This window comes from Pinus tabuliformis, chromosome 9 (genome assembly GCF_031772625.1).
Source record: "Pinus tabuliformis cultivar Carrire ecotype Pingquan chromosome 9, CPIR1, whole genome shotgun sequence".
Taxonomy (NCBI): domain Eukaryota; kingdom Viridiplantae; phylum Streptophyta; class Pinopsida; order Pinales; family Pinaceae; genus Pinus; species Pinus tabuliformis.
This window is the reverse complement of record NC_142307.1, coordinates 292,008,146-292,035,629: the sequence shown is the minus strand read 5'-3', so window position 1 is coordinate 292,035,629 and position 27,484 is coordinate 292,008,146. Positions and strand designations below refer to the sequence as shown.

Sequence of the window (27,484 nt, the reverse complement as noted above, 5' to 3'; positions counted from 1 at the left end):
CCTGTATCAAGATCACGAACAAGACATCCATTTGATCTGAACATAACCTCGGTTCTTTGATCACACATCTGGCTGACACTTAGAAGATTATGATTCAATCCATCAACATACAAAACATTTCCAGCCTTGACCTTTTCTTTTAACTGAGCAATGCCCTTTCCTTTTATAGTTGCAGGAGTGTCATTTCCAAAAGAGACTTTCTTTCCCTTTCCTAGAGTAGAATAAGATTCAAGTTTTTCTTTATCACCTGTCATGTGCTTTGAACACCCACTGTCAATGTACCATAGATTTTCCTGTCCCTCTGCATAAAATGCTATCCCGCATCTTTCTGTTTGAGGTTCCTTTATTCTCCATGTTTTGGTGCTTGAGGCTTGTTCCTTTTTCTGCTGAAACCTGCTCCTGCATTCAGAGTCTTCATGACCAAAGTTATTGCAAATAGAACATTCAACTTCATTTTCAAGAACCGAAAAGTTGTTATAGGTCCTTTTTGTAATCCCTGTCATACTTCTTTGTTTTTGAGCTTCCCTAGTCATGATTGTTTTATATGCAATACATTGAGCTGCTTTGTGACCAAAGTTATGGCAAGAAAAGCATTGTCCATTGAAGAAACTTCTGCGGTTATCGAATCTACCAGCCAACTGATTGTAATTTCTATTTTCATCTATTCTTGAACCAAATTGAGAAGATTTTACCTGTGGCTGGTTGTAGCTTTTGTTCACCCTTAAGATGGATTGCCCCTGATAGTTTCTGTTTGTAATTCGTCCCTGCTTTACCTAATGATCTTCATTGTTCTTTTGCTCATTTCTTCTTGCTGCATCAAGATAACTTTTTGAGGTGGATGCTTGAGAGGTTTCTCCATTATAGCCCAGACCTGTCTTGTTTAGTGGAGACCGCTGCACATTGATAATCTCATCCAAAGTTTCAGATCCTTTGACAAACTTGAGATTAATAGCTTTTGTTTTCTCAATCTCCTTTCTAAGACCAACAATTTCACCTTCTAATTTTTCAAGATGTTTTTCCTTCTCACCAATTTGAAATTGTAGAGTATCAATGATCATGTTCTTTTCTTCTATACATCTCTTGAGTCTAGTAATTTCATCATAAAGGTTATCCACATCTACAACATCCATATAATCATCATCTTCAAATGCCATTAACAACTTATATTCATTACCTTGTTCATCTTCATCACTGTTTGATAGACCATCACTATCTTCATGAGTATAGTAGCTTTTCTTATTTGTGTTTTGTTTCTTGTTCCATCTAGCAGGTTCCTTTCCTTTATCCTTATAAGGACATTTTGAAGCATAATGACCTACTCTTCCACAAGCAAAGCATTTAAAAGGTAACTTACCTCTGAACCTTCCAGAACCCCTTTGAAGATTTCTGACAAAATTTGATTCTTCTTCCTCTTCTTCTGGGACGTGGCTTGCTTCATAATAATCTCCTTTGCCTGATGCCTTGAAAGTAGCTTCTCTTCTGTCTGATGGACCTCCCTTTCTCATTTCATAAGCAGTTAGAATTCCATGTAGCTGAGACATAGTAAGAATTCGTAGATTTTCCTTTTCTTCTATTGCAGATACTTTAGATTCAAACTTGGGGGACAATGATCTTAGGACCTTTTCAACCACAATAGCCTCTTTTATTTCTTCACCCAATTTTTTCATACAATTAACAACCTCATCTACCCGAAGAAAATAGTTAGCCACACTTTCATCATTATACATTTTGAGAGTCTCATATTGAATTCTGAGAGTTTGAAGTTTAGCACGCTTTACCTGTTCGTCTCCTTCATAGCTTGTGACAATTTTATCCCATATCTCTTTTGCGGATTTATAGTGCATTACCTTCATGAATTCTGATTGAGATATACATCCTAATAGGGTACTGACTGCTTTCGCATTTGTTTCATACTTCTTTTTCTCGGCTACATCTGTAGGAGTAGCTAAAGGAAAAGCATAGCCTGTCTCTACGATGTCCCAAACTTCTGTACCAAGAGATTGAAGATAGGCAGTAACTCTTACCTTCCAATAATTGAAGTTTGTCCCATCAAAAACCGGTGGCCTGATTGATGCTTCTCTCTCGTAGTTGCTCATGATGAACGATCTACCTTCAAGCGATCAAGCTTCTCTGAAGGACCTGCTCTGATTCCAATTGTTGGAAATAATACTGAGAGGGGGGTGAATCAGTATTATCTAATTTTTAATAAATCTTCCTTATTTGATCTTTGAATTATTTTTGCATGTAAGTATCATAAAAATAATGAGCATGAACAAAGAAAACATATAGTCACACCAAGGAACACAAGATGTAAGGTGGAAACCCAATGTGGGTGAAAACCACCTGCTGCAATATGTCTCTATCTTCTTTCAAATTAGAAGCTCCTTTTACAATGATTTTGTACTGGTGTAGTCCTTTACCAGTACGCAGGCTGTAACCTGCAGAGAGCTACAACTCTCTCTCTTTCGTTTTCCAGTCTCTCCTGGAAGGGAGCTACAACCCCCTACTTCTTTTCATAAAGCATCAAATGGTCATTAAGTACATAAAAGTTACAGTCCACTATAGTTATCGGATCAGCAATAACAGAACAAACCCAGAACACCTTATCAACATAAAAATTCAATCAACAGAACATCTTAAGGCAGATACGCAGTTTTCCCTTCTGTGGCCTGCGTCGCGACGCAGTTCACCTTCTGCTTTCCTGCGTACACCTGCAGAGATCCTTCTGCCGCACTGCATGCCGACGCACTGTTCCTTGAACCGCGCTGCGTACTATTACTGCAGGGACGCACCCAAATATACTATCGCGCCGCGTACTTTTACTATGCGGACGCACCTGAACCTTAGACTGCTCTGCGTCCCCGCGCAGGTCTCTTGTTACTGCACTGCGTCCCCCACGCAGGTCTCCTGTTACTGCACTGCGTCCCCACGCAGGTCTCCTGTTACTGCACTGCGTCCCCACGCAGATCACCTGTTACTGCACTGCGTCCCCACGCAGCTCTTCTGTTAAACACCTGCGGCCTTCTGATTAGGGCCGAATAGAGAGTCCACCAGAGTGGCACATATGCTCAGATCTGATCATGCGCTTGAGAGATCACCCTTCACAGATTCGCCTTTAACTTCCTTTTCATATAGATCAAGATTTTAAGACCATAACCCAATATTTCAGATCTAAAGATATTCAATTGCAAAAGATGCTTAGCCAAGTGATCTCCTTTGCTTTATATAGGCAAGCTCCTCCTCAAATCATGGAACAATACCACGAGCCGACACCATAATAACACAATACCGTCGGCTAGATACCAAGAGTAAAACATAAGAAACCCCCACGTGTGTTTTTCTCTGCCTTGAAATGTGTGCACTGGGGGTACACACCTCCTGAACGGCTGGCCTGCGTCTCTGGACGCGGTCCCTGCATGGTGTACCTGCAGGTACGCACCTTATGAACTGATTTCTTGCGTACTTCTTAATTTTCAATAAATTGAGAGCCTTGCCACAGGAGTTGCCATCAAGTACAACATCTGTAGCATATAGCCATACCAGAAACATAATGCCAACAGTGACTAGCTAGGAGCATAACTTGTAAGCAAGCAGCTTAATATGTGCTTGAAAGCATGGTTTACGAGCATACTGGACTGAAATTCGTAAACGTAAAACCCTTATTGAGAAACATTGGCTGGGAGTGATAAATACAATTACAATATCATGGCCTATTTATGTGAATTAGTCCATATGACAAACCAACTGTTTAGAAAGCTTGCTAGTACTAAAAGGCATAAGATCTACGTAATTAAGTCGGTTTAATGTAATTAATGTACTTTATAACTGGATAACACCTTAAACCATGAAAAATTGGAACAAAATAGTACTCTATACATCATTTCTTCTATCTAACACTTCAACTACTAATCAACCACATTTTTTTATATTTCTAATGCCAACGAATATTTCTTCGTGAATTTTCCACAACATATGAACACCCCTCAAAATATTCAAGTTATTTAACACTTCAACTACTAATCAACCAAGTTTCATTATATTTCGAATGCCAACGAATATTTCTTCATGAATTTGCCACAACATATGAACACCCGTCAAAATATTCAAGTTATTTAAGTAACACATGGGCAACATTTATAGGTTGAAATCAGAGGCAACCAGGGTTTTGATATCGAGCAAATATTTTCTGGTGTGTTTGCTTTGCTGTGACGAGAAATTATATAGAGAACAGTGGATGCAGCCTGCGCCTAATGCCCGTCCAGGTCTTGCCATATGAGCGTAGACCAAAAAGACGAAACCCATTACCATATTGAGATTATGAATCTCAATAATCTCAAGCCAGAGCGAGGCAGTCAAACTAGTTGCCTTAAACATAGATTCAATGCGACTATCTCAGGCAGGCTAGGGGCTGGGTGACAGAATCAATTAGCTTCTGCCAAGAGAGAGAGGGGAAACCAACAACAATCCAATGCTTTCTGATTCGGTTTTGCAAAGCAAAAACACATCATGGAAGCTAATTGATTATAGACTAGAAACAACATAGGAATTGTAGGCAGCCAAACCGAAATGAAGCGATTTCCGGGTTTTGCCTTCCAATTCCTTCCTGCCAAGTTTCTAGATTTCAGTGTCTCAATGGTGGCCGCTATCACTTCAATGTGAAATTTCGAAATTGCATAGGGCTAAATATAGGTAATTTCTTTACCTACATCCATGATCTAGTTAATATCTCTGGTAAAATCATGAGAAGAAATCCAAAAGTCCAACTTATTTTGCATTTAGCATTCATAACTTAAGGGGTTTTTATTTTTTTAATGAAAAACAACTGTATATTTAATATTTCAAACATAAATGAAAAATATGCAAAATATACATGGGTATATGTTGTAGAGCATTTGAAATTTCTCTAACATAACAATAACTATATAGTTTTCCTCATATCAGTCCTATTATTACATTTATCCATACAACGAAAATGTCATTAAGGCTCTATATAAAGCAAAAACAGGTTGTACTTGAACAAAACCTTGGCCCTACATAAACAAAAAACATGTTGTACTTGAAAAAAACCCTGTAATATTGTCTTTGTTCTCAGAAATCTTCTTGTTTTGATGAGATTATTTTCATCAAAATAAAGATGTGGCTTTTTTTTATTGAATTTGATTGTTTTCTCAATAGTATACTCTGCCCACCCTGCATAGAGGACCAAACTTGATTGTTGAGGAAAAACATAAGGTAATGCTAAATGGAAACCAACAAAGTTCTGCAAAAAATGCTCAAAAAGTTTATGCTGAGAGAAAATAAAATTGCTGTAGAAAAAATTGCAAAATAAAAATACAAAAAAATTTAGGCTTTCAAATTGTTACATGTAGAAAATAAAAATTCTAATTTTTAGGCTTTAAAATTGTTACCTTTCTACTCCATGCAGGGGACCCTGAAGTAGAAGAATAATTTATGATGGGCATCTGTTCTTAGCATAGATTTGCAACAACATGACTGGGCTTTGGAGTTTACCTGAGTAGCTGAAGTTGAACAGTGAAGACTGGCTGAAGTTCAACATCGAATCCTTTTTCTAACTTGCTTCCCTGCTTTGATGTGGCCTCTTTCCCATGCCCTGCTATCCCTTTCCTAGTTTGCTTCCTTGCTTTTATGTGCCTTACTACCAACTTTCTTGCCTTTTCCTTGTGCCTTACTGCCAACTTGCTTGCCTTTGCTTGTTTGCTGATTTAATTCCATCATCCATCCCCACGCCTGGCTTGCAGCAGTTCCAAATTCAATGTTAAGTTTTTTTTGCCTCAAACGATAATGTTGTTGTTTCCACCTTCTCTCAATCTCCGCTGCATTAACCTTAGCTATTTGATTAAGTAGAATAACATAGAAAATGGTTGGCATGACGAGTTCATGTTTTGTGACAGGTGGCCAAACTTTGAGAGGTGGTGGCAGCAAGAAGTTGACACAATTGCATGACAAAGAGATGAGTGAAACTTTGGTTAAGTTGTGTTTCAATGCAAATTAATTTTACATAAAATGTTATGAAATAATGCTAGTCAAGTCTAGCATTAGTTAGCCTCATCTTTGTTTCATGTTTTAACTTTATCCTAACTTTATCTCAAAAGTTTGTTTTTCCTTGCAATAAGACTCCAAAGACTTCAGTGCCAATGATTGGACAGTTAAGAAACCTGTCAATATTTAATAGCTTGGAAAAAGCGTTTATAAAATATTAATGGAAAACCTTAGGTTAAAATTATTGTTTTAATGGAAAGTAATACTGGGAGAGTGACGTCGATCGCTATATACCTAATACTTTCGATAGGTGTAATAAGCTGTAAAATCTATTCAGGTCATATATTCAATCATGGATTTTTACGGCCAGATAAATTTCAATTTAACTTCGACTATGCTTCCACGTTGGAGATTAGGGTGCAACATCACATGTCTCTAATTTATGATATTTTTCCATTGTAGTTTAAAACGATCTTCAAAGTTGACCCTAATAAATTATGAGACCAAAATCACACTATCCGCTGAAACACTCTACAACCCTAGTGGGTCAATTTGTTTCACTCTGCAGGATTCAAAGCCCTTACTTGAGGATTATAGGAACACAAATTTGCAATTCTTACATAAAGAAGAGGTTTTCCACTATTATTGGAATGTGAATTGTGCCCACTGATTTATAAAACATGGTAATTCAGATACCACCTTGTAACCATGGTTTTGATAAGGATTTACTCGTAAATCGACAAGAATTTCCCACAGTCAAGTTTATAGGCAATTTCTTGTTTCTCTTGCATGCTTGTATCGAGAAAATTTAGTCCTCTATGGATAAATTTCACCCACAAGCTTCCAATTTCCAAATTGCAACACCCTTTTAGAGCCTTGATGGATGCTCTTCTATGTTACATGGCTTCAATTATTGGGGGAATTCTAACATTGCCACCGCTTTGACTTTTGTCAAGCATTTGGTGGATAACTTGTAAACTTTCCTGTGTTCATGTTTGGCCCAAGCAGGCCCAATGATGCAACTTGGGCTCTAATACGACCTTTTAATGCTCCCATCCCCTATTAGGGAACCCTACTATACCAACACTAGTAAGAATTGTAAAATTATACCGCGAAGGAAAGAAACCCTAACCCTACCATGGTTTCTCTTCTACTTGGTAGTTATTGGTTAACATGTATGCAATGCTAAAAGGACACCAACATAGTGTTAAAAACATATAAATACATAAACTTAATGCACAACAAAAATACAAGATAATTAAGGACATTTAAGCACATAACCCTGAAACTAGGGTTTCAACATAAATTCACCAATCAACATAGCAAATGAACTTAAACACTTTATCTTGCAAAAGAAAGCCAACTTGTGTAATACATAGCTCTAAGCACCATGTGCAATTTTAAGTATAAATTCACACAATTAACCAGTAACATACACACCACAGAATACACAACACATTGAAATATTAAGCTCATCAACACCAAATCCTAACTAGGGTTTGCAGGCATAATCATTTATATAGATGCATCACATGGTTCTCAACAAATACCCAAATTAGGGTTTACTATTTGGACACATAAACAAACATAAAAATGTCATCATACATAGTACACACTTGTCTGAATCAAAATTGCCAAATGGTTGTAGGCTCGCCATGCTCCACCCAGCCATAGACTGTGTGGTTCATAAATCTCAACCACGAGTCACCCCCGAGCTCAAGCTACATCTCCACAAGAAACGATATAAACCAAATAACCAATAACACATCATTGACTAAGGTACTGACCCAACAACCACTATTCCAACCACATAATCACGCTTCCCTCAACCTAAACCCAAGTTGCATGCCCCTTTTATGCACCCAACCGTCCCTCGACGGTGCCCACCTTCTAGGGTGCCTTATGGCCAACTAGGGACACTCTTAACTCTAGGCTTTTAGGAGCTCATGCTGCTATCTAGGCGCTTCTAGGTACCCTTCTAGGCCAAACACAAACAACTCTCAGTTAGTTACAGAACCTAAGCATAGGGCTCACTTATTGGTCACCATAATCGAAACAAATCCTAGCAAGTTACAAAGTCCAAACACATGACTCACTGACTGGCCATTAAGAACTGAGTTCCACCTGAACTCCATGGCTACCAAAGCCATACACATGAACAACCAAGGCTTGAAGGAAATGAATAGTGAATTTCCTCACAAGAAAAAAAATCATTCTTTAAATATGCATGACCTCTATCTGCCATATGGCATCCCTTGAGGCCACCCCTAGATGTCCTTTTTCGCCAACACCTATCACATCACCCTGTCACATTTGCCAACGTGGAGTTGCACACTCCCATACTTTTTACCATGGAGTGGGATCTGCAACAAGTTTATTTTATTGTTAAAATATATGTACAAAAGTTTAAATCATATTTACAATCATGGCCCTTTGGCCACATAGCCAAAAAAACATATATACCCAGACTCATTGGCCCCAAAAATATATAATAATATTTACATGGGCATGTAGTTCCCCAAAATAATTTTGGCTCTCCAGCCTATATCATATGTGCTTAGATCGAAAACCAAAATATCATGGTCCTCAGACCCATTATATAGGCTATCTAGTCTCAACATGTCATAACTTGTCTCATTGACTTAATCATGTGCATACTTCCAGTGGTGCCCCAACCAAAATATCCACATGTGTGCATGTACAACGTAGGGATTGGGCAAGGGTATTAAAGGTAGGATTTAATACCAAAAGTAATTAATTTTGAGACCTAAGTGTTATAGACATTTTTGTGCCTCGCGACATGGAGCATGAAATGTCAATAATTACAGGGATCCTCAGTCCCTAAACATGTTGTTCTTACCCCTAAAAGAACAAGGTCATCAAACCACAACACTTCCAATCAGTTCTCCACCTGAAAACACTTCAAAACAGGCTAATTTTGGATCATGTCAGCTACTCCACTGAGCATCTGCGCTGGAATGCAACTGCTCCTCCTTGTACCTACGCTGAGAGTCAAATCTAATGAAGGCTACCTGCACTGGGCGAGATTGGCCAAGTGGCACAGTCATTCTGCAAGGTGTCAATTGCCCAGGAAGCTTCCAAACTGACACTTGGTTCATGAGATTCGCCCTGTGATGAGTAAGAGGTACTTGATCACCATGTGTAAGCAAGGATCTCCAAGTGGACTCAAGAACTGAAGATTAACTGAAGAGGGAGAGGACACTAGTCAGCTCTATGCCAGCCTCAAGCTGACTCATCCTCTCTTCTTCTCTCCTATATATAGAGCTCTTCTATGAGGTCTGAGGAGGCTGGAATTTTGTGTAAAGCAAGGAGGTGTTGTTGGTTTACAGTTAGAGCTATTGGGTGATTGTTTTACTAGAGGTGAAGAGGAGAGTTCTTGCTGCTGGGGAGGTGCTGCTGGATTGGAGCCATCAATGGTTGTAACCTTCTCAGAACCCTGTTACTTCTATCAATAAAGCTTTGAATGTTCTCCTATATACTTGTATTGCATTGATGTATTGTATTTACTTGTATATTTGATTCACTCTAATCCATGCATCAGTTATGAGTACATGTATCTTGTAGTTTCCTCTCTTGTTTTGTGCAGGATCTGTGTGTAGCTGGACCGGAAAAGAGAGCAAGGAGCTGGGAACAAGAGACAAAGAGAGAGGATAAGGATCGACAAAGCGAAAGACACCAGGTTGGTTAATCTTTTCTTCCTTCTCTCTGTACTTTCATAAAGGAAAATATCAAAGCTTTACTTTCAGTTGTTGCTAAAGACTGTCACCTTTAGAGTAGGGATAGAGTCATCCGAGTCGGATACTTTTCCCCACAACAAACTGGCGACTCTGCTGGGGAGCCTAGTATCTTGTTGGTGTTTGTAGTATCTTTGCTATTCATTTCTTGAAGAAAAGAGTACCAAATCGAAAAGCTTTTGACTATATCAAAAGCGAAGTAGAGGGATTGCTACTCTTGCTCATTTACTGAGCAAATTCAAGATTTGAAGAGCTGATCTACAAAAGACTCTTTACTCTTTGTGATAGCTTTTCATCCTCTTGATCATCCCTTAGCCTGTACTTGACCTATAGCTTTTTATTTCAGCAAAAACAGTGCATTTTTGAGCTTTTTATGACCCGGAATTCCTTGTAAACGCAACTCTCGTGTCTCAGTGCAGGCTGTCCACAGGCTGTCTGCATTTTAGCGCAGGTTCTCCCTTCGGGAACTGCGCTGAGATTCAAACTGACAGACCAGAGCCTGCGCTGGTCCAGTTAGCCAGTGCCTTGCTGAGGTTTCCCATTGTGTCTTAGCCCTGTTTTCACTGATTTTTTGCTGATTGCTTGCTGGTCATTGTACTTGCTGTAAACCATTCTCCTTGACATTATTCCGCCTCAGTTGTGTGATGAAACTGTGAATGTTCTTTCAGTATTTCTTGTTTCAGTTACAGTTTCCCATTGTGAAAAACGAATCAGTATAGTTGTGCCCTCTTAGATCCTGAACTGTAAAAGTGTTTTTGTGATCTTATGAGCTAGTTTTATTACTGTTCATGGCTGTTTGAGTTTGTTTGTTTTTCATTTTATGGTTGAATCTATACATTTCCAGTGTCTAAACAAGTCGATCATAAGGTGTCTTTTTTATTATTGGACAAGCTTGTTTATTTCTGCTTGAAATTAGTTTCAAAATTATACAACAGTGTCCTTTCTGTCTTACATCAACATTAAGGATAACGAAAAGAAATACATGCATTGTGCATTTTGCATTTGACTGTGTGCTTGACGATTTAGGAAAATGTGCATTTTAGTGTGTGTTCTATGATCTGTGGAAAAAGTTGTGTCTTTCTTTTCCCTCAGTAGATTAAGGTTTTCATAGTTGAAAGATTGAAAAGTTTTGCTTCTCATCTTAGATTGCATCTAGGAAGTTGTATATATACATCTCGTGGCGATCCTGAAAGGCAAACTGTTAAGCAAGATCAACATTAAAATAAACCCAATTTACATAACAACGCTTTGTAACATAACGCAAACATCTAGAGGTCTAGGTAGAGACGTGTTCCGGCGTCGTTAAACATAGTGACTGTCGATCTCTACGAAGGTGGGTGATTCCTCCTGAGAGTCGGTGGCACTAACACGGACTTGTGCTCCCGCGTACCTTCACGTATATTGGGAGACCCCTATAGGCTTTTATCCTTTATCCTTAGGAAACCGTGTCGGCCGCCCTACTGATCGCGATCCAGTGAACACAGCATTCACGAAGATCGACCACCCGTACCGTAAAACGTATTCTGTGGTTTCGCGAAAGGTTTGGCACACCCTCTGCCTAGATCTCCAGAGCAGTTTCTTTTGGCCTTTTTCAAACTCTATAACTGAAAAAGTCCAACCGAGCATTTGTCACTTCGGGCTCGTTAATACATCGAAGGCGACTAGAGTCATCTTTAGCTTTTTCTCGACTCTTAAAACATGAAAAAGCAAGTTTGTGTCTAAAAGCGTCGTTAATAAAATTTATTTTAAGCGGAACATAATCACCTTTTATTCCCACGTTGATCTTTCAGTTGAAAAGTATGGAGCCCACCAACCAAGGAAGTAACCTTGGCGGAAGTCCAAATCCCTTCTCCTCTTGGGGAGATGTTGGTGCGCCTCATATGGCTACATTGTCACTTCCAGGATTGACAATCGGCCTCCCTGTATGGCTCTTTTCAACTAATGTAGTCCAGATCGCCACTAATCCTGAGCAGTCGAATCAACAGTCAGAACAATCTAGAACTACCCACCAGCCTTCCACTTCTTACGATACTTCCTCTGATCCTTCATTTTCGCGAGGTAGAGCTGGCAAAAGTCAGCCTCCCAAAGAGAAGAAAGAAAAGAAGAAGAGAGAAAAGAAGCAGAAGGAGCCTTTGGCGAAGGCGACTGGGGGCAAGCAGAAGAAAGCTGACAAAAACCCACACACTGCATCGACCGGGCCTAAATCGCCATGTGTCATTTGCAAAGGGATCCACTTCCATCGTGATTGTCCTTGTATTCCCCGGATACTAAGGGACTGGTCCCCAAGGTTGCACAATCCGGTAGCATCAACCTCTGGTTGTCATGTTGATTGCAGTCCGTCAACTAACGAGAGTGAAGGACGAAGAAGGGGACCAAGATCACCCTGTCTATTGTGTGAAGGCAATCATGCCATCCACAAATGTCCATTCTTAGATGAGGCAAAGAGAGTTTTGGAAGATCGCCCGGTTTCACCGTTGCGACTTCCTCCTGGATACCAAAAACTCGCGCCTAATCCCTCGATAGTTGAAAATCCAGTTGACCCGCTCAAGTGGTCAGCTGAAGTGTCGGTCATTGAGAATGAACCTACTGAATCTAGAATAGACGAAAGTCTAAAGGTCGAAACGACAGTTGACCCGGTTCTTCCTACAGAGGTTTCATCGTCCAATGACTCCGTCATTAAGATCCGTCTTCAAATGACACCGTCGCTGAAGAGTCATCTTCATGTGACACCCTCACTGAAGAGAATAAGGATGACACCATCCAGGTTCTTTTCATCAGCACCGACTCTGATGAGCGTCAGGGCAATGCGCCCATTCCTTTATCGCAGGAAGGAACATCATCAGGGTCATATCCGACCGTATATTCGGTCCCACCACCAAGCAACCTGGTTGTATCCTTTGATTGGAATCAACTAGGCAGACCCCGGTTACCAGCCAGTATACCATTCGGAATCATTGTCCAGATCTATAGAATGATTATGGCTGGTACTATCATTGATGAAGGGGCGTCTGTGAGTATCCTTTCCTCTATTGCTTGGAAAGCACTGGGTTCCCCAGCGCTTTTACCTGAGTTGAGAAATCTCTCAGGTTTTGATAAAGGAACGAGTCGACCATTAGGAATCCTCCCCAATGTACCTGTTACATTGAAAGGGAAGACCGTCAATATGAACGTGTTGGTCGTCCAAGGACCCTTGGATTATAACCTACTCCTCGGACGCGACTATATTTATTGCATGGGAGCGATAGTCTCCTCACTCTTTAGAGTAATGTGTTTTCCACACGAAGGAAGGATGGTCAAGCTCGTAGACCAACTTTCATTTCCGGGATCTCGCATCGCAAATAGTCAAATACCAATCCTAAATGGTCTGTTCACTCAAGATATGCCTCCACCCCAAGTCCTCCTTCCCGATGAATGCGAGTGATTCGGAAAGAAAGACTAGGACCCAGGGGGCATGCACCCTGGTCTGCTTCGGGCAGAAGAAACCCCGGGTATAAGGAAGAATTTCCGCAGAAGAATATGACTAGTCCGTACCCCGTCCGTGGAAGGAAGTGGGGTTGTTCTGGAATAGTATTCTTTTGTTAAAGTTATGTGTTTGGCAAAAGAGTCATTCACCTTTGTCTAAAAAAGTGGGCAATGCCCAAGTAGGAATTCCCTTATTGCAACAAGTAGTAGCCATCTTTGAATTCAAGCCTCGCCCATTAAAACATATGTTTTGAAGGATAAGCAGGGGCAGCCTGCAAAGAAGGGGACTATATTGTTGTGACAGAGGGTAACCATCTTTGGACAACCCAATGATAGACACCGTCGAAGAAAGAGATTGATTTGCGGCAGCAAATAGAACCCTCTTCGGATAATAAGAAAGAGGCAAACCTCGTTGATAAAGGGGCAGCCCCGAAATTCTACCCTATACCTGGGGGCATGCAAACTTTTGGAATGCAAGCAAGGGACGACTATTTATTTTTTAAATTTTTAGGTCCTCCCTTTAAACCTGTAGGTCTAACCCTTTAAACTCGTAGGATTAGCCGTTTCCGACCTTGCATGAAGAAAGCCTGTGGGGTAAAAGTAAAATTTGCCAAAATTGGGGTATAGCTTTGTGAGATAAAGCTCCTTAAAAAATAGTTATCTCATAGAAGGCGTTCTTATTATGACTGGTATATCGAGCAGTTTTAGCATATAGTTCATGCTCGTTAAAAAATAAACGCAAGTTCGAACAGTTTTACCACTGAATTTATGCTCGTTAAAAAATAGAAAAGTGTGAGCAAAAGTTTCCACCAGAGTTCAAGCTCATGGAAAAAATGAACCTATCCCGGTAAATAACCTGTTGAGATTGTAAATTCATCAGCCATAAAAGCCTTGGTCGTGTTTTCATCCATCACCTCCACCGTCATTTGGCCGATCATTCACTTCCATTTGTGTGTTTACCTCTTTTGAGAAACAGCTGCGAAGAGTGATTTCACCTAGCCATCCTTGTGACACTGCCGTGATTGGAAAATTCCAACCTGTACCCGGAATCTGCTGCTATCCCTGTTTATCACTCGTTCCTCAAAAGACGAGTCTTCTTTGAGCTCTTTTCACTGACTCGTAAAATATGAAAAGTTTGCCGAGTTTTGGCCTTCCAGCTCGTTAAATGACCGGAACGCTATCCCTCCTCTAGATTTTAATCTTTTTGGACCTGAGGGATTATTGCACAAAAAGATCGAGCGCTTGTCTTGCTCAGCTCATAAAAGTACCGAACAGCCATCCCTTCTGTATTGTTTTATACTTTTTCGGACTTAAGGGATTAGATGACGAAAAAGGAATTATGGAGTTAACTTTCTGTACCTTTTCAGACTCTCTAAAAATGAAAAGGACTGAGTTTTCCTTGTCGTTAGACTCGTTAAAATGATTAAATAGCGACAAACTTGTCTTTAGACGAGAACGAGTTTCCCTATCGCTAGGCTCGTTAAATCATAGCGATGGGCTTGCCCGAAGGGCAGGTTATAGAACAAGCATATGTTATCCTCCTCAAGCTTGACAAAAATAAAGAGGTACTGGTCAGAAATGACTGGGGAAAAATTGGGAGAACATCAAAGTTTAATGGTAGCAAGTCACTCTTGAACATGACACTTTTCCTCCGTACCACATCGGGTTGGGTTGTTTCATTCACCGGTCTCATCACCCTGGTCCTCGCCAAACCATCCGCATTTGGGGTAATGCTACCGATCCATCGCATCAGTGTCGTTATATGTTCAAGAGGGGTCATTCTGAAAGTGTCAACCGTGTCCCATCCACTGCCATACATTATCCTTCATCCATTCATGATCGCCACCCTGAATCATATGTCACAGTTGGTTTTCACCTCCACTAAAATCATTAGCTCCGTTCCGTGTCATTGATGTGGGATTCATTAAGGCCCTCCTTTGACGGATTGCTTCTTGTCGACTTCAGCTCATTATCCAAGAAGTCGATCTAGGAACATCCCCATCAGTACTTTGAAGCTTGCATGCCTCAATGGCAAGTTTCTCACTTCCGGCGACAGGTATACATCAATGACCTTCGACCGGAAGATTTTGTGTGGCGTTCGACGCCAAGTCCTTTATTCACGCCACGTGAATTGTACTGCAGTACCGTGAGGGTCATCGTCATTATTGGTGATTCCTCTCGCGCTTGTTAACGGTTTTCATTATTGGCCGGTAATCAAGCGATGTCTTTCCATGTTCGACTTCAGCAAAATTCTCACATGGATCGACTTGTACTTAGAGTGAAGATCGAACGAGTTTGAAGACCCCTGATCTAGTTTCATCCATCCGGGCTGCGATATATATTCAGGAAATATAGAAACATTTGTCATGTACATCATTGCAGCAGATGATCATCCTATTCAAAGGATGATAATTTCAGCAGATAATTATCAGTCTACCATCAGACGATCGTCTGTCATATGTACCAAAATGTATTTATAAAGCTGAGCATGGGAATGCCCGCCTCAGCTAGATCATGAAAATAGAATGAAAAATAATGTATTGTATTGTATTGTATTACAGGGCGCCTCCTCAGCACTGGAATGAACTTCGGACCCTCTAGATAAATCATTTCACCCGATAAACGGCCTCATACTTTAGGGGGCAACTGTTATAGACATTTTTGTGCCTCGCGACATGGAGCATGAAATGTCAATAATTACAGGGATCCTCAGTCCCTAAAGATGTTGTTCTTACCCCTAAAAGAACAAGGTCATCAAACCACAGCACTTCCAATCAGTTCTCCACCTGAAAACACTTCAAAACAGGCTAATTTTGGATCATGTCAGCTGCTCCACTGAGCATCTGCGCTGGAATGCAACTGCTCCTCCTTGTACCTGCGCTGAGAGTCAAATCTAATGAAGGCTACCTGCGCTGGGCGAGATTGGCCAAGTGGCACAGTCATTCTGCAAGGTGTCAATTGCCCAGGAAGCTTCCAAACTGACACTTGGTTCATGAGATTCGCCCTGTGATGAGTAAGAGGTACTTGATCACCATGTGTAAGCAAGGATCTCCAAGTGGACTCAAGAACTGAAGATTAACTGAAGAGGGAGAGGACACTAGTCAGCTCTATGCCAGCCTCAAGCTGACTCATCCTCTCTTCTTCTCTCCTATATATAGAGCTCTTCTATGAGGTTTGAGGAGGCTGGAATTTTGTGTAAAGCAAGGAGGTGCTGTTGGTTTACAGTTAGAGCTATTGGGTGATTGTTTTACTAGAGGTGAAGAGGAGAGTTCTTGCTGCTGGGGAGGTGCTGCTGGATTGGAGCCATCAATGGTTGTAACCTTCTCAGAACCCTGTTACTTCTATCAATAAAGCTTTGAATGTTCTCCTATATACTTGTATTGCATTGATGTATTGTATTTACTTGTATATTTGATTCACTCTAATCCATGCATCAGTTATGAGTACATGTATCTTGTAGTTTCCTCTCTTGTTTTGTGCAGGATCTGTGTGTAGCTGGACCGACAAAGAGAGCAAGGAGCTGGGAACAAGAGACAAAGAGAGAGGAGAAGGATCGACAAAGCGAAAGACACCAGGTTGGTTAATCTTTTCTTCCTTCTCTCTGTACTTTCATAAAGGAAAATATCAAAGCTTTACTTTCAGTTGTTGCTAAAGACTGTCACCTTTAGAGTAGGGATAGAGTCATCCGAGTCGGATACTTTTCCCCACAACACTAAGAGGAGAATCAATTCTTGAAGGTGAATCAATATTTGAGGGAGAAAAAACAAAGGTTTGACAAAATGATAGTAGACCTGGAAGAGGACCTTCAAGCTACTAGGAAGTTGCTACTTTTCTTAAGGAAGCCACTAGTTGAACATTAGGACACTCACCATTGTTATGCAAATCATAACAAGAGTAAAGTCTCATTATTGCAATTAGGAGAGAGTAATTTAACAAAATGATCCACAATAATAGATGATCACTTAGATGATGGATTAGCTATACCAACAATTGGTAGAAAAGGAACATTTATTGACCAAGCTATAGGTAGTTTTCCAAGTGACCAAGGAAATGTAAGCACCTGCCATTGCTTATATACAAATTTTCACCATGAACATGACAAGCAAGGTTAACTCACTCTCCAAGGACCTTTCTTAGTCTATTTTGAAAGAGTCATTTTTAATTTTGAAAAGAATACTAGAGGCATAAGTTCATGTATAGTGAGATAAATGGGCTACGATGGAATAGGAAAAGGAAAGAGAAAAAATGGGGTTATAACCCTCATTATAGTTTAACATAGGGTTGAGCATGAATTCTTGGCTTTCAGTGGATAAGAGGAAGTTAGTGAATGCAACTCATCTTTCAAAAGTTTGGCTCAAACTAAGACCATCAAGATCACCTTTGTTAAGGCAAGAAGGATCAAAGAAAAGAGTGGATGATGGACCATTACTCCAACATGCTTATAAAATATTGAATGGGGGTAGTCAAGGGATGTTTCCACCTTCCAGAAAACACCAATGTGTGGAGGACCAACAATTGAACACGCATAAGATGAAACTACTAAAGCACCTAGTATTTATTTCAATCATAAGAAGAAAAGGCCATAAGGTTGATGATTTTTAGCAATCTTGTGCATGTTCCTTATGTGGTATGAGAGACTACCAAGTGAAAGAAGTAAGCCTTCCACAAAAAGGTGACCTTTTGTTAAAAAGGAGGATAAATTGACTAACCCTTCATGCCAAAAACACAAAAAGAAGAACATAAAGAATGAGAGAATGCCAAGTTACCCATGTAGTTGCAGTAGTTTCTACTAGAATTGTAAGTTAGCTAGACATTGGGAACCCAAGTATTGGAGGTTTCATCTGGAACTTCATCTCGAGAACTGCACATCCAAGAGACAAGTTTGGAGATTCAAGGTTAAGGGGAAATAAGATATTTCCATACTTGCAAACCAAGGATTAGTAATTTCTCAAGAAATCCTACTATGGCAGACATTTATTCATTGATGGATTGAATTTTTTTAAGGTTACAAAGAATAAAGAGCATCTTGGAAAGGAAAACAAAAAGATACACCTTCAAGCTAAAACTTCTGGTGACCGAAAGATTATGAATGGGAGGTATAATTTGAAATGGATCCAAAATAACTCATGAAACTTCATAAAAAGATAAATGTGGAAAATTTTGAGATTAATAGTCTAAAGGCCAAAGGCCACAAGAAGATGAATTGAATCATTTGATGGTTGGGATTCCAAGGCATCTTTATAATAAAGGATTCCTTTCTTGGCATAAAAAAAAATAAGAAATATGTAAAACCAATGAAGCTTGTAAAGAAGGACATAGTAGAAAAATGAGGAATTGGAAGGAAGTAATCTCCTCAATAATTGGAGGAAAAGGAGGATTTTGGTCTTGTCCATGAGGAAAAAAGATTATTTATGACCCTGAGAATATATAAAACACTACTAGTGAATAGGAATAAACAAATTCTTTGATCAAAAGCATGTACCATTCATTTGTAACAATTCTTGAGCCTATGTAGAAGCCATCAAATGTTGGTTTTCACATTAGGGTTTCTAGGGTAAATTTTGTTGTTTATGGTGTTCGATTGATTACTATATATTGTGGATATTTTTTTGTTGTTTTTAATATCATATATAGATTGATATTAACTCCTCAAATATGGTTTTTAACGTATTTTTGGTTCACTATTTAAACCACATCCCATAACTTTATTTCTCCTTTTATTAAATAGTTATTATAAATTTGTGGCTAGATGTCGATTTGTTGGAAGAATTCTTGTTATTTATGTCAAAGGAGCCACCATTTTGATAGGATTGTGGCATAATATTGTAGAGGACTTAAAGCCCTTTCCAATGAACCCTTAATCAACTTCTAACTCCTACTTGTTAATGAGATATAAATTTTTCAATTTGGGAACCTACATCTTCAGGTTGGCCTACATGAGCCTACATGAAGTCACGTTGACCCCTCTCCAATGGATGTGTATTTTTAAATTATGGTAAAACAAGTATAAAGGGAAGAAATACATCCTCATTTCACACATCTGCTTGCTCAAACAAGCAGAGAAGACATTCTATTTGAGGTGAGATAAAAGAGTTCACAACTCGTGAACTAAGGACCATTTCAAGAAGACAAAATGAGGAATCAAAAAGTTTTCTTTTGGGCATTTGGTGATATTTTTTGTGTTCATTTTGGGATTCATCTGGTGTAGCGGTTATATTTCTCTGTGGTTGATTTTTGGAGAACTCTTTATATTTTCTGTGCATCTTTTTGGAGTGGTGGCTACATTCATTTGTGGTTTGGCCTATGACCAGAATTCAACCCTATGTGGCCCAACTTTGAGGCTGGGACAATCATAAGAATTCAACCCTTTATGGCTCAACCTTGAGGCTAGGAGAGTGCTTAGAATTCAAAACATAGTTACCGATCAAACGAGAACTTTACCGATTACCCATTTTTTGAGGTAGCAAAAAAATCACTTGATTTTGAAAAGTTGTTATTCGTAATACATTTTTTTTTGGAGCATATTTTTGACACTTTAAATTTTCTTATGTATCAAGTATGGACTTTCTTTTTAAATTGTTAGTGATTTTCATGTTGATTCTAAAGTGTCGATGCAACATCAACCCCCTTTTTAGAGGGCTTTTTTTTTACACTTTACATTTTCTAATGTATTCTTCTTCTTCTTCTTCTTCTTCTTCCCGAAGATATTTATTTTGAAGTGTATTTATTTTTTTGTGTTTTTCTAGTTTTCTTTCCAATTTCTTTTTGTATTGAAATCTTCATTTTTTTGCAAGGTTTAAAAAGAAAAAAAGGGTTAATATTTTAAAGTTAGGATTTTCTATATGTTTATGTATCGTTAATTAATATTTCAATGCATATCAAATAATTATCATTAAAAAAGTAATAATTTTAAACATTTGACAAAAAATACACATTTTCAATATATATATAATGAAAAAAGTACACACTCTAAGACTTTTTGTTAAGTGTCAAATAAACAATTTTTATGAGAAAACCTTAACAAAAAACTTTAAAAATAGCATTTTTGATGGCTTTTAATACTAGTAATCACAATTTTTTTTACAAAAAATAACGATTCACATAAAAATTAAACTGAAAATCACATAACACAAATGTTAAACATATAACAATAATAATAGAATACTTATTCTTCTCACAAAATCTCAAAGTCAAAAATTTACAAGTAAAACTTGAAATAAAATTTTTGACTTCCATATGATCTTACATGAATTTATGAGTAATTTCTATGTTTGTTGGATTATATGTTTTAATTATGAAGAATCCATCTGTTTAGAGCATCCACAATTGAACAATGAATTACAAAAATAATTTATGTTATATTCAATCTACCAAAGTTGATATTTTGATTAAAAGTAAAAAATATTAGAAATTAATATTGAACTTTTAAATTATACAGTGATATTTCCATGATATTATTTATTGTTATCATTTGGTATAATATAGTTTTAAAAATGTTGAAATTCTAATCCCTCATTAAAAGTGGACACTTCGTTTTGATGATTGATTTTTTGTTTTTGTTGCAATGGGATAAGTTGTCTTAGGCTAAGATTTGAAAAGAGCTATATTTTTAGCCTTTAAAATAAAATGTACTCTTGGAATAACGAATCTTTCATTTATGTGTTAATTTAAAAAAAAAATTGTAGTCATATAATTTTCCCATAATTTCATGATTGAAATATGTTAAAACTTGAAGTTTTTAATTCCATCGTTAAAAAATTGTCAAAATCTTATGGTTTTTTTGTTTTGTTTTATTTTTTGTTTTTTTTTTCTCTGAGTTATGATATTTATCTTTAATGCTATGGTTGAGAATAATTACAATTTGAGATTTTTTAGAGTCAAGATATTTTATCTTTAACAACGTGGATGGAAATTGTTGGAATTATAAGGCTTTGAGACATGATATTTTATCTTGAAGATCATGTCTGATAATTGTTGGAATTTTAAGGTTTTTCAAAGTCCTGATATTTTATCTTTAATTCCATTGCTAAAAGTATCAAAATTGTAACCTAATTTTTTTTGTTGTTGTTCCAACATCAACACTTTTGGTTTTGAGGTTTTTTTCCATATATTTTGTAAAAAAAATTGGTTTTTCTGCTATTTAAAAAAAATGTTGAAATTTACCCTAAAAAAACATTGTTTTGACATACACACTTTCGTTTTTGGGTATTTTTTTCATGTTTTTGGGGTTTTTTGGGCGAGTTCTTGTTTTGAGGTAATAGTTCTCGTTTTACCGGTAACTTTGTTTCAACCCTCTGTGGCTCATCCCTGAGGATATGATAGTGCTTAGAAAGTGATTCTTTGTGGCTCAGCCTTGAAGCTAGGACAAACCTCAGTCCTCTACAAAACACATTCTTAAGAGCAGTATTGGTTGTGCTAGAGGTTTGGTCTCGTGATGTTTTTGAAGAACAACCTTATTGAGGCTAAAGTTTCGGTCCTATGAGGAGTCTTGTTCTAGAAGAAAGTTTCAGTTTTGTGATTGTTTAAAAGAGCAGTTCTATTGGAACAAAAAGTTTAACCCTATAATCATTTTAAGAGTAGTGTTTTTGACATTACTTGAGAAGAACTGGGAGGATTTGGAGAAGACTTAAAGATCATTATTGAAACTTCCTTTTTGGATACCTTGTTGAAGAAAACTTGAAGAAAGAGTTTAGTGCAGACTTGAAGATAGAGTTGAAGCTGCTTTGATGCGGACTTTGAATCTTATTTGGAGTAGTCATCCATATTGAATTTTTGAAGAATTTTGTTGTAGATATCTTGAATACTTGATGAAGCACCCTTGAAGATCAAATCAAGCATTCTTGAGGATTTGTTGAGGCAACATTGTAGACTTGCTAGATTATTCTGAAGCATTGTTGAATACATTTTGAAGTAAGTAATTTTGTGAAGTTTTGATTTGATGAAGTTGGACCTTGGAATTGTTGGAAGGATTGGGGTCCCTAGTTTTTACCAAGTTGGAGCTTGGAAGTTGTTGAGAGGATTGGAGTCCTCATTTTGACCAAGTAGGAGCTTGGATCTGTTCAAGGTTGGAGAATTGAAAAAAATAAAGTTTTGTTGTACACTATGGAGACTGATTTGTTGTAAAAGAGGATTGGAGTCCTCACTATTTTGATCAATAAATTTTTTTGTTTTGTTTTATCTTGTGTTCTGATCTATTGTATGATAAAAATCTTAATTGGCATAAAATAACAATTGAAAGAAATACACATTTAATCCCCCCTCTCTCTTAGTATTTCCAACAATTGGTATCAGAGCCAACTTCTTCAGAGAACAACCTAACGACTGGAAGAAGGATTTTTTAATCACAGTGGCTAGTAAGGATGCTAGGGTCCCCCATTTTGATGCTAGAATGAAGTTCTACTTAGTGCCCCTTGGAGTTGAATTTTAACAATCTATGACAGATCGATACGATGTCACTTCTCCTCTTCCAATAGATCCCGACAAGAAGAATGCATTTGTGGCAAATGCAAAGGATTTGAATTCCATAGAAAGTGGTCTATCAGATTCAAGATTCACTATGGTGATGAATATTAACACAACTAAAGAGATGTGGGACAATCTCATTAGCATCTATGAAGGAGATGACCAATTCAAGAAGAAAAAGCTCCAAACCTTTAGAAGACAATTTGAAAGTCTCAAAATGAATGGGGAAGAAGGCATTACTGCTTACTTTCTCTGGGTAGATGAAGTTGTCAATTCTCTCAAAGGGTCAAGTGAAGACATCAAAGAAAAGACAATTGCCTAGAAAGATCTAAGATCACTTTTAAACCGATTTGATGCCAAAGATGGTGCCATAGAAGAATTGAAGGACTTGGACATCTTGAAAATGGATAAGCTTCATGGAATTCTTATTGCATATGAAATGAGAACATGAAAGTCAACTCACAAAGAAGCTGCTTTCAAAGCATCAAAAACATCAAGGAAGGGAAAGAGTTGTGACTGCAACAATGATGATTTTGATACTGAAACAAAATTGGCACAATTTGTCAAGAAGCTAAAGCAATGATTCAAACTCAAAGGTAAATACTCTTTCATTTGTTTTAGATGTGGGAAAATATGACATTTTGTTGCAAAGAGTTCTTTGAAGGATGAAATGGTGATGAAGATGAATCTAAAAGGTCTATCAAAAAGAAAACAAAAAGAGCTTCTCTAAACAAGACAATGATGATAATGATGAATATGATCCTAAGAAAAGAACATTCAAGAAGAAAGTCTCAATCAAAAGAAATTTCTTCTTCAAACAATATTAGTGATGATTCAGATGAAGATGATGATTATGCAGGAAGAAAAGAAGTATTATTCATGGCCTTCATAGATGACACAGGTAAACTTCAAGAAGAAGAAGAAGGAAATGTGGATGAATTGTTGATTAGTGTCATTGAAGAGAATGGAAAACTAAGGAAAAAGAATGGAAATTTATCACAAGCTAAGGGAAAAGGAATAGACCTATGAGAAATTAGAAGTTGAAGTTGTCTCTTTAAAAAGGGAATTAGATAAGGTCAACAAAAGCTTGAAAATTTCTCAAACCCTAGATGTCATCCTCAACACTTAAAGACCACAACATGACAAATCAAGACTTTCCCATATAGGTGAATCATCTAATTCAAAGGAGAACAATAGTATCCATCATGAAGAAGAACCAAGAAATTATGTTGATGCTCTTCGCAATCATCCAAGAAGTGAGAAGTAGTTCGACACACCAAAAATACCTCCTCATAATGATCCAAGGAATAGGAAGCCATCTTATCTAGAAATAATGTCACATCAATCCAAGGTTATACTAACAAGTATCAAACTATTTCCCTTTGTCATTGTTTAGTTTGTAAAAATTTTGGCCATCAGGCTAAACATTGCAAGGCTTATGGAGGGTTTCATTATATGATGTATAAGAAGAAGCATTACAACATGGAAATGAAGAGGTTCCCAAATTGCTTCTAACTCTAGCCAAAATCCCCCCCTTCGGCTCAATCGAGGTTGGCACAAGGATGCCCACTCTTGGCTAGACCATTGGGGGATAAAGGAAGAAATCATCCTGGAGAATAAAGATAATATTAAAATACCATTCTTCCAAATTTAAGCATAAATTGTAGAATGATAAGGAGCTAGAGGGGAAAATGAGGCTTAAGGTATTATAAGGAGGTGATCAAACCCACTATGGCTAACTAGGATTATATTAAAATACTATTCTTCCAAATTTAAGCATAAATTGTGGAATGATAAGGAGCTAGGGGGGGAAATGAGGCTAAGGTATTATAAGGAGGTGATCAAGCCCACTATGGCTAACTAGAATTATCTCTATGTTTTGACGAAAAAAATAAACATTGCAAAGATAAAAACTAATTCTCATAAGCTTTTAAGTAAAATGAGGCATCGTATTTATTCCAAAACACCTCGGGGTAAAAGAATCTGTCCACTAAATAATACTAAAAAAAAAAAGTTTGGTAAAAAAAAAGCAATTTCATTTTCAATAAAAATATATTTCTCATTAAAACAATCCCCTCAAATTTCGTTTCCGGTGATTAGGTTTATACAAAGGTTTCGTGTAGTCCTCAATACCATCTAGTTTTCATTACGATACTTGCAATAACCTTGGCTTGGCGCACATTAAAATAAATTCATCACTGCTCTGTAATTGTAATTGGTACATCTCCCTGCCACAGCAAACAATAATGGGTATATTTTGCTCTGTAATTATTGGTACATCTCCCAGACACAACAAACAATAATGGGTATATTTTGTCAAGTAATTTACAACAACCCTCTGAACTTTGGACTTTGTCCTTGACCATTGTAATTTAACGGCATTGTGCATGAGTTATTTGAAATTCATCTGAGATCATGATGAATGAAGAAGTTAAATTAACGTTACTGTGTTTAGATTTTATTTATATTGTAATCATTAAAATTATTTATATATTAAAATATTAAACATAAAAATAATTATTAAAATCAATTTAATATAATATATTAATCCGGTCTGTATTTCTCTTTTACCCTGAATGGTCACCTTTTTATACAGTATGTCACCATTCTCTATCTTGTATACAAGAGATTCGTTACTATTTGCGTATAATTGATATCATGGTTTACGTATTTCCAGTGATAACACTCGAGGCGTAATGATGGCCTAATAATATATATATTTTCCCTAATTCTAGATAGTATTTCCTTTTTAGGTGTTTTTTTCATTCTAAAATAGAAAAAAAATCAAAATACTGGAAAAATGAATCAGTTGGTCGTGTACAATCTATTATGAATTTATAGGGATCCAATCTTTTTAAGTATAGTTTTTTTTTATGAGTTAATATTATTTTAATGTTTTGAATAATTTTTTTTTTTTTTTTTTAATTTTTTTTTGGTATATATAAACAAAATTTCAATTTTGATATAATAATATTTTTACACCTATATTATATAAGATGAGCTTGAGCTTCTTGATTCAATAACTACACTAATTACCAGTAAAACCACTTTTCATGTATAAAATAATAGAGAGAACAATTAGAAGTCTAGTGATTCTAACTATAAGCCGAGAAAAAGCTTAACTAATGTCTCAGTGCAGGCACTTACTGCGGCAAACAAATCTGTGGATCCCCGTATGCTTGTCCATAGTCTACATTCATATTTCCTTCGAGCTGGAGATGTGAACTGTAAGTGTGTTTCTTCATGTATACTTCAATGTATGGCAAATAAACTCTTTTATGGAGGTATGCTGTGTTTTATATTCAATGTATATATGGCTGGCTCATGTTTTCTCTTGCAAGCAATGTCGTTCTGAATCATTGCCCCCATCTCTTTGAACATTCAAATTTAATCACTTTAAAGTTACCTTGTAATGGAAAAGGTGGAAGTATTACAAGGATTAAATTTGTGTTTATTTTAAAAGATATTTCTATTTTATCCGATTTAATAAGAGATTCCAAAATCAAGATAAATTTAAATTGATACAATTAACTTTATTTTATTTTAATAGATCCAAAATTAAAATAAATTTAATTTGATTTCAAAATTTTACAACTAACTTCATCTAATAAGAAACTTCCCCATTCAAATCCTCTTCATTAAACCCTATTCAAATCCCCTTCATTAAAAATATAATATAAAATGTTGAGTCTGCTTTCCAATTCTCCCTATTCAAATCCCCTTCATTAAAAATATAATATAAAATGTTGAGTCTGCTTTCCAATTCTCTTGGAAGTTGAACAGAGATCCCAAAATTAAGAAAGCGATTCTCTTGGAAGTTGAACAGAGATCCCACAATTAAGATAAATTTGAACCTTTATTTTATTTTAGCAGATCCAAAATTAAAATAAATTTAACATGATTTCAAAATTTTACAACTAACTTTATCTAAAAAACTTCCCGATTCAAATCCTCCTCATTAAAGATATAATATAAAATGTTGGGTTTGCTTTCCCCGTTCCCTGGAAGTTGAACAACCTGTCGCTAATGAAACTGAAATGTGTAATGCTTATTGTGTTTGCCTGCATCATTTCTCAGCATTGCCATCATCAATAACAACATTGCCATCATCAATAACAGCATATATGATTTCTCTGAAAAGAATTAATAAAAAAACTGGAGTTTCTTAATATATAAAGTTAGGAATATATTGCCTAAGTTTGCTTCTCCTATGGGCATCGCCACTAAAAAAAATGTCTGGCCGCCAACTCTTTATCTTTGCTGATTATTTCGTTCAATACTTCCCATTTTCCAGAACTGGTTTTATCCTCTTTTCCTTCTCTAAATCGTTGGTTTTTTCATCGGGGATCTTGAAATTGTTAGCTTCTTCTGAGAGAGATCTCCATTGCAATCGATCTATGGTTGCCTCAGATTCTACGCCTCCCATTTATATCTGTATTATCTCGCAAGCCAACCAATCCTAACCATATTTATTAAAGTTTAGGTTATTTTTTGTTGGGAGTTCGAATTGTGGTGACACAGCTGGGAGACCAATCAAGCCCAAATCGTTCTACAACCACTTTTCACCTCTTCTTGCTCCAAAACCCTGGTTTAGAGAAATAATGAAAATATGTGGGAGAGCATGCATCGCCTCCTCTTTCCTTTCACCTATAAAACTTAAGGTTTCATATCAAACACTTACTCTAATATTCAAGATGTTTCAAGAAGGTCAAGAAACCTTAGTGACTCCAAGAAAGAGAGACAAAATACAAAAGAAGATCCGAGAGATGAAGACTAGTGCACTCCTCTTAGTCACATTTATAACA

At 37.1% G+C, this 27,484-nt stretch overlaps 1 protein-coding gene across 1 annotated transcript in view; it reads left to right on the top strand.

The window, feature by feature from the left end:
• The window catches only part of LOC149148330 (acyl-CoA hydrolase 2-like), a 501,847-nt gene that overhangs the window by 341,098 nt on the left and 133,265 nt on the right, over positions 1 to 27,484 (top strand). The window contains exon 7 of the mRNA XM_089440526.1: positions 25,819 to 25,906. Within this exon, the coding sequence (XP_089296652.1) occupies positions 25,819 to 25,906 (88 nt within the window). The remainder of the gene's footprint in view (positions 1 to 25,818; positions 25,907 to 27,484) is intronic.